Source organism: Meriones unguiculatus, chromosome 17, assembly GCF_030254825.1.
Source record: "Meriones unguiculatus strain TT.TT164.6M chromosome 17, Bangor_MerUng_6.1, whole genome shotgun sequence".
NCBI classification, from domain to species: Eukaryota; Metazoa; Chordata; class Mammalia; order Rodentia; family Muridae; genus Meriones; species Meriones unguiculatus.
In genome coordinates this window covers 59,162,811-59,178,382 of record NC_083364.1, presented here as the reverse complement: position 1 = coordinate 59,178,382, position 15,572 = coordinate 59,162,811, and the positions used below count along the sequence as shown (strand labels likewise).

General features: G+C 39.1%; 1 protein-coding gene across 1 annotated transcript in view; it reads left to right on the top strand.

The window, feature by feature from the left end:
• The window catches only part of LOC110539799 (transmembrane protein 45A-like), a 54,010-nt gene that overhangs the window by 18,762 nt on the left and 19,676 nt on the right, over positions 1–15,572 (top strand). Inside the window, exons 3-4 of the mRNA XM_021626623.2 lie at positions 10,794–10,986; positions 12,949–13,155. Of these exons, the coding sequence (XP_021482298.1) occupies positions 10,794–10,986; positions 12,949–13,155 (400 nt within the window). The remainder of the gene's footprint in view (positions 1–10,793; positions 10,987–12,948; positions 13,156–15,572) is intronic.

Below are 15,572 nucleotides of genomic sequence, written 5' to 3'. Positions count from 1 at the left end.
GCATGTCTTGCAGGCAGGACAGATTGTAGGTTGAGGATTTTGTGGCTGGGTTGATGTCCCAGTCCCACTGCTAGGAGCCTCACCTGGTTATAAAAGATGGCCAGTACAGGTTCGATATCCCCCGTTACTAGGAGACTTTGCTAGTGTCACTATCATAGGTTCCAGGGAGTTTCCACTGCACCAGGTTTCCATATCACTCCCATGTGCCCCCCACCACCCAGAAAGTTCCACTTATCTCCTTGAGTACTCTTTCCCTCCATCTCTCCCACCCAACTTGATGTCTCCTGTTCCCATTCCCCCTTCACACCTACAAAATCTATTTCTTCCTTTTTATTTATTTTCTTTCAAAATATTACCTCCCAAGTGCACTTTCCCCTCCTTCTCCTCCCCCTGTGTCTCCCCTACTTCTCCTTTCCTCCATATCTACCCTCTCCCTACCTCCCCTCAGTAAAGAGCAGGCCTCCCAGGGACATCGACCAAATACGGCATAACAAGCCACAATAAGACCAGACACATATTCTCACATCAAGGGTGGCTGAGGTAAAACCCAATAGGAGTAAAAGTGTCCCAAAGGCAGGCAGGCAAAAAAAGTCAGAGAAAGCTCACAAGAACACTGAGCTACATAACCATAACATAACTTATATGTAGACGACCTTGGTCAGGCCCATACAGGCTCCCTGATCTCTGTGAACTGACTTGAGTCCTGGTCAATTGATTCTTTGGGTTGTGTTTTTGTGATGACCTTGATCCCTCTAGCTCCTCCAATCCTTCCTCCCTTCCTCCTCCACAGGACTCCCCAGCCATGCCTAGTATTTGGCTGTGGGACTCTGCATCAGTTGTTGGATAAAGTCTCTCTGATGACAATTATGCTAGGCTCCGGTCCCAGCACATCCTGCAGGCATGACAAACTGCAGGTCGGAGGTTTTAAGGTTAGGTTGGTGTCCCAATCCTTCCTCCTGAGGCCTTGTCTGATTGTAGAGGGTGGCTGGTTAAGGCTCCATGTCCTCTATTACTTAGGAGGTTTAGCTAGTGTCACCCTCATAGATTTCATGCAGTTTCCTTTTCCCTAGTTTTCTACCTCACTCTTGAAATGCTCCCAACTTGCAGTGTTCTCTTCCAGGGAGAGGATTTCCCTCCACCTTTCCATGTGATTGCCCCATTCTCATCGCCACCTACCCGTAGTCCACCCATGAAATCTATTCTATTTCCCCCTTTCAGGAAGATCCTTGCATCTCCCTTATGCCCTCTTTGTTATTCAGCCTCTCTGAGTCTGCGGATCGTAGCATGATTGCCTTTTAGTTAACAGCTATTGTTCAGTTATAAGTGAGTACATACCATGTTTGTCTTTCTGGGTTACCTTACTCAGGGTGAACTTTTCTATTTCCACTCATTTGCCTGCAAATTTCATGATGTCATTGTTTATAGGGCTGTGGCTCATATATTGAACAGTGGGACGATTGTCTGAAAATACTGGATATGGACACTGAAGTGTGGAGCAGTATGGAACTTTCAGATATTGCTCTGTGTAGGATGTCTGTGGTTCCTTAGGGTGTACATCATAGACACCTGAGATTAAGTTGAAAATCTTAAAGATCTTTGTGAGTCATTTATTATTATTTTTTATTGCAGAGCTGTTTTTCTGATCCATCATTAAGTCATGTAGTTACTGGTATATCATTTGTCTTTTTTCATTCTCAGTTTAATGTCTATTTATTTATTAATTTATTTGTTTGTTTCTCTTTGTCAATAAAGTGTAGTAAAAAGGTCCTTGAAACTGGGAACATAGATTCATCGAGTCACATCTCAGCTCCTTTTCATATATCTCTAGTCATTTCTCATAAGGTTTTTCTTAGAGTTAAATCTTTACAGAGGCAGAAGTATTAAAATTGGTCTCCATCCAAAAGTGTTGAGATAGGTATTGCCCCATGGAAATCTTTTTCTGGGCTGTCACATCAAATATAGAATGAGTAAAAAATTTAAATCCCAATGCATAATATATATGGATGATACATTATTAATTGCTTACATGAATCTAAAATGTCATCAGATTTCCTATACCTTATGGATCTGTTGTTGCTAAGGTTACTCCATCTTCAGATCTTGACATAAATTCCCATGCAAATGTCAAGGTGGCTTTCTGATACTTTTCTGGGAACACCCATATCTCTATGCTGGGTGTTCTCAAAGACTTTTTCTTCTTCATATACATGTAGGCAGGTTGAGCAGGTAATGTCCAGAGGACAGCTTGCATAATGGCAGATTAGAGACAGTTACTGACTCCCTTTTTTTTTTCTCTTCATTTTCATTGACCTTGAAGTTTTTGTCATGAACTTACATATTTGAACTTTTGTACAGTGGGAAAAGAATCAAAGGTAGGAATTTGGGGGGCTGATTAATGACTTCAAGTGTGATATCATGGAAGGGACAAGAGATGGATAGAAGGACATTTATCTGGCTTTTGTTTTCATGTCCTTGGGACAGTCATTTTCCTTGGAGCTGTTCATCTTTTCCTATCTCAAACTGAGGCTTGAGCCTACATGACTGTCCCTTGCTTACTTTTTCTACACAGTTTTTATGTGTAATCTTGATTTTAAAGAAGGATAGCATTGGATTACTTTTCCACATGTTTAATTTATAAACAGGATATCCTAGTATTCTTTAGTTTAACTTAAAAATCAAAGATTTTATTCAAAATCATGCAGTAGAGTTTATGTGCGGGTTTGGTGCATTGATGAATAAGGAACTACTAGGTTGAGAAAAGAGTTGGAAAAATGAGACAGGTCATTTTAATATGGTGTAAATGCTAAGGGTGGTGGAAGTGGAGGGAGTACAGTCTAAGTAAGATTGGAGGGTCAAGGTCAAGAGAAGAGCTACTTCCAAGATCAGCTTTAGCAGCTTTAACTGTATGTAAGTCTTGTAAAACTTGGATTGAATCCTTGAAATTTTCATAATGACTTTTCTGATACTTTGTTCTGTCATCAGGGCTTGTGCAGAAAAAAAAATCTCTGTATTTTTTCTTTTTATATTTTCAAAGGAAAATTTTAAGCAAAGAGCTCAAAAAATTTAAGCAGAGAACACAGTTTGTCCATTAACTAAGGCAACACCAATCTTATTTATCCTCTCATCCACTTCTCTCTCCCCACAATAATTATTGATTATGTTTGTGTTTGTTGAAATGCAACAATGCCCTCCACAACTCCACAAGTATTCTACAAATAATTCTCAATTTATGATGGTTGCACTTGAAGTTTTTGACTTTTGAATTGTATAGGTACACTACTTTGAATTTCCCAAGTTATCCATATGTATTTTGATACCGTCTCATGTAGTAGAAAGAGAAATCTATGTGATCTCAAAGGTAAACAGTTTTCTTTGTAGTGTTCTGTGGTACTAAGGTGTTATATTAATGGGTTTGGTGTAACTAATAGGTTATGTTTGAATGTGTTCTGTCTCCCAAGTGTTAGGAACCTAGTCCCCAGTGTTGAGAAGTCATGGGCTCACTTAAAAACCCTAGAAAAAGAAGAAGCAGACACACCAAGAAGGAGTAGACGGCTGGAAATAATCAAACTCAGGGCTGAAATCAATCAATTGGAAACAAATAAAACAATTCAAAGAATCAATGAAACCAAGAGCTGGTTCTTTGAGAAAATCAACAAGATCGACAAACCCTTAGCCAAGCTAACTAAAAGGCAGAGAGACACCACCCAAATCAACAAAATCAGAAATGAAAAGGGGGACATAACTACAGACACTGAGGAAATCCAAACAATCATTAGGACCTACTTCAAAAGTCTATATGCCACAAAATTTGAAAATCTAAATGAAATGGACAATTTTCTTGATCGATTTGATTTACCAAAGCTGAACCAGGACCAGGTAAATCAACTAAATAGTCCTATATCCCCCAAAGAAATAGAAGCGGTCATCAAAAGTCTCCCATCCAAAAAAATCCCAGGACCAGATGGCTTCAGCGCAGAATTCTACCAGACCTTCAAAGAAGAGCTAACACCAATTCTCTTCAAACTATTCCACAAAATAGAAACAGAAGGAACATTACCAAACTCATTCTATGAGGCCACAGTCACCTTGGTACCTAAACCTCACAAAGACTCAACAAAGAAAGAGAATTTCCGGCCAATCTCCCTTATGAACATTGATGCAAAAATACTTAATAAAATACTTGCAAACCGAATCCAAGAACACATCAAAGATATTATCCACTATGACCAAGTAGGCTTCATCCCAGGTATGCAGGGGTGGTTCAATATACGGAAATCCATCAATGTGATCCACCATATTAACAAACTGAAAGAAAAAAAAACCATATGATAATCTCCCTAGATGCTGAAAAAGCATTTGACAAAATCCAACATCCGTTCATGTTTAAAGTATTGGAGAGATCAGGGATACACAGGGAACTTCCCAGAGACTCATACTCCAACCAAGGACTATTCATAGAGATAACCCAGAACCCCTGCACAGATGTAGCCCAGGGCAGTTCAGAGTCCAATTGGGTTACATAGTAATGTGAAGAGGGACTGCCTCTGACATAATCTGATTGGCCTGCTCTTTGATCACCTCCCCCTGGGGGGGAGCAGCCTTACCAGGCCATAGTAGAGGACAATGCAGCCACTTTTGATGTGAACTGATAGACTAAGATCAGAAAGGCGAGGAGAACCTCCCCTATCAGTGGACTTGGGGAGTGGCATGCATGCAGAAGGAGGAGGGAGGGTGGGATTGGGAGGGGAGAAGGGAGGGGCTTATGGGGGGATGCAGAATGAATAAAGTGTAATTGAGGAAAAATTAAAAAAAAATCCACAGTCAGCACTCCAAAAGTGAGCCCTCATGGATAATATATTTATAATGGACTGTGGGGGGATAATGATGTGACTCTATAGGTTCACTAACAGTAAGGAATGTCCCACTATGGTGTAAATATTTTGATGGTGGGAAAGGCTACAAGAAAGTGGAAAATAAGACTCTAATGAGGCCTCCATCTTCTGCCCAATTCTGTTCTCAATAAGATGATTTTTAAAATGACAAAGTAGGGCCAAGAGACACGGTTCAGCAAGTAAGGCACTTTGCTGAACAAGCCTGGTAACCTGAGTTCAATGCCCAAAACCCACATTAAAAAAAAAAAAGCTGAATGAAAAGACCAACTTCTGAAAGCTATTCTTTGACCCAACATGCATGTATAAACATGCATTCACACACACACATACACACACACACACACACACACACACAGGCAGGTGGGCATGGAAGAATAATAATCATAAATAAAATAAATAAAAATTTAAATAAAATAAATCAAATAAAATGACAAAAAAAGAGTAGTTATTTAGAATGCAGGTGGGAATTATACTGGCTTAGCAAAGAGGAAGCAGTAGGCTTCCTTCTAGATTGTATGTCGTCACCAGCCCCAGGTAGTTGGCTGGGTTTACAGTACCCAACATGAATTTATTCCTATTGAGTGGCCATTAAGTCCAATTAGATGGCTTTTGGCTACTCCAAGATATACATGCCATTACTATACCTTTGGGGATATCGTGCCCTGCTTGACATTGTTTTGGTTTGAAGGTTTTAGAGGTGTGTAGGGTTATTGATTGCTTTTCTCCCTTGGCAGCCTGCATAGCACCTTTCAGTAGTATTAAAACTCAAATCCAGGGAGCAAGTTTTCAAATAAGTTTCAGTTCCATTTCTCCAAGTCCTGTATCTGAAGTGTGTGGTGTCTTCAGTGATATGAGGAACCTTGGAGGCAACCAAGGACAGTGGCAACAGCCTACATTGTTTAGGGGGTCTCTTGGACTCTCCTCACCAACAGCTCAATGGGAAGTTTCCCATACCTGATACTGGAGATTTTGTTAGTTTATGGATTTGGGGAGTGCATTGTCACCTCAAGTGACATAACTTTACTTTCTTTATGCATGTGTATATATATGCACTTATGTATAGGAAACGTATTTCATTAAGTCAACAGAAACTAATATGTTCTTCTATGGATTTTTGAATCATCCTTGGTGTTTTTTTGTTCCTCTTCCTCAGTTTTAGTCTTTCTACTCCATCCTTTCTACTCCATCCTTCTTTTCCACTTCCCTCTTCACAGCACCTGTGTTCAACTATCCATCTCTTTAGAGCCCTTTATTCCCCTCATGGTTTCTTTTAATTTCCTGGTTTCTGTGATGACTCTGTTTTGTGTACTTGTGGTTCTCTGCTGGATAACATTGAAGTCAGTCATCTCTGGATAGTCAACTATTTGCATTCAGCCTATGATAATAAACTTCCTTTTCTCGGTGACACTTTAAAAGTCTCCGCTGATCAAGCTGATCTCAGATTTTGCAAGGAACATCATGTACCCATCAGGGAAGATTGCAGGCCAGACTCTTTCCTGATAAGGAAACTGTTCTAGCAAGCATCTAGCAATTCCTACAAATGCCCCACTCTTTAAGGATCTTAGTGCAACAGTAACCTTCAATTATATTTAGAGGTCCCTCCCCTCACACTCATAGGATAATTAAGTGCTTTATTTTCCTTCTCGTGATAGGACCATTGAATATGTCTGATGTCCTGACCCAAGTGAGTCAAACACATTTCTGAAATCCCTCCCTCTGCCCTTGATTTCACATGAATAAAGGTTCTCAATTTCTTACTTCAAGACCATCTGAGAGTCATCATTTATCCTCTGCAGGGTTGTTTCTCATTGGGTCTCCTTACCTCCCTCCTCCTGCTGAGCTTGACCAAGAGCTTTAATACTTTGTTATTGCCATAGGCTTTGGAACACCCAACCTTCCATCACCGCAGGTGACATCATGCTAAAAGAGCTAAACTGTAACACTCTGTGGACAGCCTTTTGCACACCCTAGGCTAGTGTACTCGGCCTCCCCCTAAGGAGCTCTAGGTGTCCCTGAGAGAAACACAACTCCTGTTCTTGGTCTGGAAGCCATACTCCAGGATCCCAGCAGAGATCAATGCCCCTGCCGATTGGGGAACGAAGGTATACTCATGTACCAAGATTCATAGCTAGGATCCACAAATAAGAGAAAATACTTGGAATTTGCAGTTCCAGGTTTGGCTTATCTCAACCAGTATATCTTCTAGCTCCACTTTTCTACAGATATCATTATGTAATTTTTATAGCTTAATACTATTCCACTGTATATAGGTAGCACATTTGCATTATCAGGCATCAATTGAATAACATTCAGGTTGTTTCCACTTTCTGGCTATTGTGGCTAGAATACCAACCAGATAGCTGAACAAGCATTTGTGGAGCAGGATGTTGAGTCTGTTGGGCCAAAGAATGTCATAGATAGGATAAATGATAGATTTATTTTCGGCCTATCTTACATGCTCTGCAACTGAGGCTAGGCCTTTGGGTTGGGGACAGCATTGGTAGGTATGATTCCAGGGATTCACCAGGCTAGGTAAGCGCACAAATGTGCATCCTGGGCTAGGTCTGGAAGTTGGATATTTGCCAGGTATGTTCATGTTTGAGCACGTGCTGGATTGAGATGGTGCACTAGGTTCAAGCCTGGAGGTTGGGAAAGATGAGGTTGGGACTTCTGGTGAGCTTGTCCACAGAAGATATGTGACCTGAGGTAGGTCTGGGGATGGGGTGGGGGGGAGGGAATGAAGGCATGCTGCGGTTCAGGGAGCTCATCAGACTGGACCAAAGGATAGGATATGCAATTTGGCTAGCCCTGGAGTTTAGATGTGGCATGGGCAGGGTGTGATCTAGCAGGATATGATTTTTGGTTATTTTTAATTAGCTCTTCAAGGGTTCCTAGATAGGGCAGCTGACCTTGAAGATCATACAACACAGTTCTGCTGGCTACAGTAATTTGGAATCCAAGACCTTAAATAGAGTCTTTCTTCTATTCTTGTCACATTTCACCCTGTATTGACAACTTTAAAATATCTTATTTTTTTTATGAATGTCTCAAGGAAGTTTCAGTTTGTATTTCATTGATATCTAAGGATGTTGAACATTAAAAACTTTTCTCAGACATTTGTATTTCTTTTTTTGAGAACTCTCTGTTTAGTTTTATTTTCCAGTTTTACACTGGGATGTTTGTTCACTTGTTAAATTTTTTTGAGCTGGTATTTTAGATATTAACCCTTTCTCAGATGTATAGTTGGTAAAGACTTTTTTTAATTATTATTCTGTAAGCTGCCTTTTCACTTTAGCGATGGTATTCTCCACTGTACAGAAACTTTTTAATTTTATAAGGTTTAACTTAATTATTTGTCTTAATGTCTATGTGATTGGGCTCCTGTTCAGAAAACCATTTCTTGAACTAACTAGTTCAAGCCTATTCCCCTCTTTCTCTTTCTAAGATATCAAGTCTTATGTTGAGGTCCTTTATCCACACGGAGTTGAGTTCTGTGAAGGGTGAAAGATATAGATCTATTTTCAGCCTTTTAAAAACTATTTAGTATGATCAGCATTATTTGTCAAAGATGTCTTCTCCAATGTATATTATTGTCTTCATTGTCAAAAATCAAGTGGTAGCAGGAATATGGGTGTATATTTGAGTCTTCAATTACATATCATTGACCAATGAACCACTTTTTAAAATGCCAGCACAATGGTGTTTTTACTACAATAATTCTGTGATATGACTTGAAATTGGAAATGATGTTACATACAGATATTTGTGGTTGTTGTTGTTCAGAATTGTTTCAGCTATCCTGGAGCACTTACATGTCCATGTGTTGTCCTTTCAATTTCCGTGAAGAAGTGTATCAGACTTTTCATGGCGAATATGTAGGTTGCTTTTGGTAGGATAACCACTATCCAAACTACAACAATATTTTGACACTTGAATTTTCCATCCAACTTAATACACACAAAAAAGTCTCTGCATGAGAGCGGGGAAGCACACAAGTCCCATCCCTAGTTGTAGAATTATTTATAGTTATGAGCATTAAGTGAGGGAGAGCCGGTGTTCATTAGTTGGTGTGCCTTGGTGTGTTGGCTCTGGTGAATGGCCCATGCATTTATGGGCTTCATTATCTGGACTCAATTATGTATTTTTAAAAAGGAACATAAAGTTGTCAAGAGGATGTAGGCGTGTCTGGAAGAATTTGAACGGGAGTTTAGGAGTGAATATAATCAAAATGCACTAACTGCATATATGGAATTTTCAAATAATAAATTAAAATTGTATTAAAATATAAAACACTTAAAATTAAGAAGCAATACATTTTGGTAAATATACTTATTTACTTAAATAAATTTTGGTCATACCAGAGCCTGCACATGAATGTTAATTGCAGTTTTTTCATAATTATCAAACAAAACTTTGTGTACATGTTATAGCGTATTATTCATTGATTTATCTATTGGTGAATATTAAGATTGTGGTTTTATTTTCAACACTTGGTGTAGCAATGTCATTTCTTTTTTGTGTATACACACAAGAAGAAGACATATGTAACACATTTCTAGAGCATGTATTATAAACAGAATTGCAGTGCTGTAGGCTGTGTGGACTCTCAACTATTCTACTACCTGTCAAATTATTTGGGAAAGAAATGATGCCAACTTATACTCATATTATATTTATTAAGAAGTAGTGCTTAGAGAAGTCAAAAGACAGGGCCCAAGCCATTCCTCAGAGTTAGGATGAGAACCTATCCTCAGTACTGTGAGACAAACTGAGTCTGAAACTTAGATGGTTTGTATGATTTATGGGTACACTGAAAGGAGAATATGGGATCTTTATTGCAGATATGTTACTGGCAGTATTTGGGTCAACTTCACACTTTTCCCCCCCAGAGTTTCCCTTTAAATCTCAGAGGAATAATCCACGGGGGTCTGCCCTGAACTGAGGGAGCCTACTTTTCTGACCAGAGGATATTCTGAAGTCCTATTTCATAATTGTGCTTAGCTCTAACCTAGTATTAAACCCATAGACTGATTCTAGAATGTGTCATCACTGTTCTACTGATGGCACAGTATATTTGAACAAAGGGTGGTACACAAAATGAAAAGACAATCACACTCTTCAAGGCCATTTTCCTTTGGAACTCTGAGGCAGTATGTTTCTAATCCTCCGTGTCGCAATCAGGCCACGCCAATGTTGTCAATGTGACAGAGAGTGCTGAGGGAATCATGCAGACTTCTGTGACTCAGCCTAGAAGTGATATGTGCCAGTTCCTTGCCTAGTCAGCTGGCTAGAACTAAAACCATGGTTCCAGTCTATCTGCAGGTGTGGGTGAGAAACTGTGGAAGAGCACACAAATGTTTGATGAATGCTAATAGTCTCACACCCTTGGTCCTTGATACTTGGAAATCATATATATGGGAAAAATTCATAGGCAACTTTGTATCATTTCAAACTCTATTAAACAAGCAGGTCAAGGTTTCACATTACTTTCCTTTACTCTTAAAAAGCAAGTGTTGATGAAGTGAGTGCTGTCTCTTAACAAAATCCTGATGTTAAAACCAACAAAAGTTTTCTTAATAGTTGTGAGATCTGGGGAATTCATGAAATTCCTGTAAACTCATACCTCAATTGAAAACAGAATACTAATCTCTTATCCATGGGTATGCTGTGCAAGGTGGGCTAGAGATGGCATTAAAACCTCTTCCACACTGTGCATTATCAAATGTCAAAAGTGAGTTTTAATTTTTTATTTACATAGTTGAGACTATAATATGATATACTATGTTCTAATAGCCATAAAAAGATAATCTGCTGTTTGGGGGTTTGAAATGATATGGTGATATTTTAGAAATGAAATGTCTATTACCTGTATATATTGTATCTTTACCTGTATCTTTGAAGGTCACTGGGGATTTCGCAGGTCATGCCCTTCCTGGACTCCTATTCTTTATCATGGCTTTTTGGTGGAGTATGAAGAGTATTCTGAAGTATGTTTGTAAGCATCAAAAGAGAGCTTCCTTCCTTATTACCAAAAATTTTTTCACTCGAGTAGAAATTTTGGAGGGAATTGTGCTTATTGGCATGGCAGCAACAGGTGAGCTGACTTACTGTGTTGTATTTTCTCCATTTTGGTGTTTTTATATGCATAAATTTTTTTTTCTTTATAAAACCAAGGAACTCCAAAGCTGAATCTTTTATTAAAATATTTACTAAATTTTCTAATTACAATTTCTATGTAATGTAACTTGTTAAGAAGTTGGTATTTCAGGTTTATACAAAGGCCTATTTCTTTTAAAAATTTTTATTACAATTTATTCACTTTGTATCCAAGCTGTAGCCCTCTCTTTAGTCCCTTCCTAGTTCAGCACTCCTTCCCTCTTCTCTTTCCATGCCCCTCCCCCAGTCCACTGATAGGGAAGGTCCTCTTCCCCTTCCATCTGACCCTAGCCTATCAGGTCTCATCAGAACTGGCTGCCTTGTCTTTCTTTGTGGCTTGGTAAGGCTGTTCCCCCCTCAGGGGCAGGTGACCAAAGAGCCAGCCACTGAGTTCATGCCAGAAACAGCCCCTCTTCCCCTGCTAGGGAACCCACTTGGACACTGAGTGGCCATGGGCTACAATCTGAGCAGGGGTTCTAGGTTATCTCCATGGTCCTTGTTTGGAGAGTCAGTCTCAGAAAAGACCCCTGTGCCCAGATATTTTGGTTCTGTTGCTCTCTTTGTGGAGCTCCAATCTCCTCCAGGTCTTTCTATCGCCCCCTTCTTTCATAAGATTCCCTGTACTCTGCCCAAAGTTTGGCTATGAGTCTCAGCATCTGCTTTAATACCCTGCTGGGTAGAGTCTTTCAGAGGTCCTCTGTGGTAGGCTCCTGTCCTGTTACCAAAGTCCTATTTCTTAATAAATTAATTGTAGTATTTAATTTACCTACTCAACAATGATGAATTTTCTTTGTGGAATTGTTTAGATCATCTGAAATAATTTTATATCAAAATTTATTCTGATCCTTGAAAAAATAAAGAATATTAGAGACTATTTTTTAAGTGGGACAAATATAATCAGGTGATTGTTAGAAAGTTTCAATAAATAATTTCTGAGAGGTTATGGAGAAGGGTCAGGGCTAAGAAATGCCTTGCTTCATAATCTCACCCTTTCCCCCTTAATTTCTTGAATTAGAGAAAATAGTCACGTCAGATAATTTATGAGGCTTTTCCATTGCTTTCAAGAAAAGGTCTATTTATAGTTTTATTGTAGCCTGTCTGTTGTAAGAGAGGAAACTTTCTATTTTTCCATTAAGTTTTTTTTTTGTGTGTGTGTTTTATTCATGAAAAGAGGTCTTTAATATAACTCATACTGTTTCCAGAGAAGAACTTACCTGCAAACTTAAATATGTTGGTAAGTAAGCCAGCATCTCTGAGGAAGTTCAAGTGCTTGTGCAACTGATAGTACCATACACCACATTAACTGGGGATCTTGTTTATCATTAGCTAGAGGAAAGTAAATCTTAATTGTTGTTTTGAACTCAGAAACTAAGGCCAATCCTTTACCTAGTGGCTCCCAAAAGGACTAGTAGTTAGGAAATGAATAGTCAACCTCTATATAACAGTCTCATTAGGTTGGACATTAGGTTGGAATAGACACTTCAGCATTTGTTTATACTAAATATGGTCATCTCGGTGAGCATTTGAACCTTAAAGTCTAAAGTGGCTGGGCAATGGTGGCACATTACTTTAATTCTGTTCCTAGCGAGGCAGAGGCAGGCAGATATCTGTGAGTTCAATGCCAGCCTGGTATAGAGAACAGAGTTACAGGACATCCAGGGCTATACAGAAAAACCCTGGCTTGAAACAAACCAATCAGCTAACTAACCAACCAACAACAACGAAAAGAAAGTCTAAAGTGTTCCTACAAAGCTGTTAGGGAACCACCTGGAGAAGAAGTAATGTTTGAAGAGGACACAGTAGATTGAAATAAATAGTGGTCATATCTTCCTGCATATATATATGTATTTAGGTAAAATACGGAGAATGTTTCTAAAACCATGGTATGATTTTTCTACAGGAATAATTGGACTGTTTTCTGTGCTTAAAAATGGAGGTCGGTATTCAGATAAAGAATACCGGCTGATTCAAATCCTGCACTGGCATCACGTTGTCATGTACAGCTTCTTTGCATTGCTAGGTGTGACCAAGATTTTATGCTTCACCATTAGTTCACTTCCAGTCTCTTTGGTCAAGTTAATGTTGTCAAATGCCTTCCTTGTGGAGGGTAAGTATGTCGGGTTGTGGTTTCTCTCCCCCTTTTCCTGTGCTTGTCTCTAATGTTAAGTATCTGGGTAATAGTAACCCTGTGTAATAAAATACCTTTACTTTCTTAGTGCAGTATTGATTGACAAGACAAAGTATCTGGGCCATATTACAATATTTGGAGTCAGGCATGATGGCAACATGCCCTTAATCCCAGCACTCAGAGAAGTAGTAGCAGGCAGATCTCTGTGAGTTTCATCAGAGATCTTGGTGACAGGATAGCCAAGTCTACACAGAGAAACCCTGTCTCAAAAAAAAAAAAAAAAAGAAAAGAAAAGAAAAAAGAAAAAGAAAGAAAAGAAAAGCAACAACAACAAAAATTTTGGGTATCCTCTATAGGATGCTGAGGAGTTTTCTTTTTTACTGATTCATTCTGTAACATTGGGCAGATAACAACCATTTGATGTTATTAGTGTTTCGCATCTGTCCTGAAAGAACCTTATTTCTTAGCAATTATCTTTTTTATACTTTTAACAATGAAAATTAAACCTAGAGTAATGATATTCACTTATAAATGGATATTAGACATATGATATAGGATAAACATACTAAAATCTGTACACCTAAAGAAGCTAAGCAAGAAGAAGGACCCTGGCTAAGATGATCAGTCCTCATTCAGAGAGACAAATGGGACAGACATTGGAAGAAGAAGAAAACAGGAAACAGGACAGGCACCTACCACAGAGGACCTCTGAAAGATTCTACCCAGCAGTGTTTGAAAGCAGATGCTGAGACTCATAACCAAACTTTGGGCAGACTGCAAGGAATCTTATGAAAGAAGGGGGAGATAGTAAGACCTGGAGAGGACAGGAGCTCTACAAGGACAGCAACAGAACCAAAAAATTTGGACACAGGGGTCTTTTCTGAGACTGATACTCCAACCAAAGACCATTCATGGATGTAACCTAGAACCCCTGCTCAGATGTAGCCTATGGCAGCTCAGTATCCAAGTGGGTTCTCTAGTAACGGGAACAGGGACTGTATCTGACATGAACTTAGTGGCTGGCTCTTTGACCACCCCCAACCCTGAGGCGGGAGCAGCTTTACCAGGCCACAGAAGAGGACAATGCAGTCAGTCCTGATGAGACCTGATAAGCTAGAGTCAGATGGAAGGGGAGGAGGACCTTCCCTATCAGTGGACTTGAAGAGGGGCATGGGAGGAGATGAGGGAGAGGAGGTGGGATTGGGAAGGAATGAGGGAGGAGGCTACAGCTGGGGTACAAAGTGAATAACTGTAATAAAAAAGTAAAATTTAATTATAAAAAACGCAGAGTAATGAAAGCATGAATCCTTAAATGGGTAGGTAGCTGTTAATATATTCTGTCACCTGATAACTAGCTTTTAAATCACCAATACAATAGTAAAACTATGTATGTACAAAATTTGTATGGTTAAGCCAGTATGTACAAAGTCTGCAAAATTCAACCACATTAGCATTGGAAGTCCTAATTTTGAGAGAGTAGTGAAAAAGAAATCATCTGTTTTGTTCACGTGTCTTCTAAAATTGCTATGGTGGGTAAGGAAAGCTCTCCAATGAAGAGGTGAGGAAGTAGATTGGTTACAGAACTCTGAATGCTACAAGGGCTAGGAGGCCGCTCTCCTCCTGTCTGAAGAAAACGGTTCCTGCATGTTGCTCTTTGAGGAACAAGGCCAGAAATTTAAAAAAAAATAAATAAATAAAAAATAAAAAATAAAAAAGAAAAAAGAAAAAGAATGAATTGAGATGACTAATAGCCTGGTTCCTATATCTTTATTGAACATACTTGTTGTCTAGCTTAATGACAAGTTTAAGGTGAAATTGGAGTATGCTTATGTAAGAAGACAATGCACTTAGAGACTACTTGCAGATAGTATTGCCACTCTTACTGAGATGTGCTTTATGGGGTGTTCCCTTGTTTGTTTAGGGCACTGACACCCATAAGGCAATGCTTTGGCTTCACCTTATTCATATGCATATTCATACGAATTGTAACTCCCTGCCCTGCCATGTTTATTATTTATCAGCTTGCATAATAATGCTTTTAAAAATCAGTTAGTTGAAAATTTTATGTTAGGAAAGAAAATAAAGGTTGGAGAAGGAAAGGGAAGGTTGAATTTCAAGAATTCCATTCTAAATAGGCAGTGATAACTGAAAAAAAAAATCATCAAACTGCATTGCTGGGAGACTCAGTGGGGACCTCTTTTTTCATTTTTAATTTTTTTTAATTTTATTTTTTTTTCTTATCAGTTACATTTTATTAACTCTGTATCCCAGCTGTATCCTGCTCCCTCATTCCCTCCCACTGCCGCCCTCCCTCCCTCATCTTCACCCTGCCCCTTTCCAAGTCCACTGATGGGGTGGGGACCTCCTCCCCATTCATCTGACCCTGTTTTATCAGG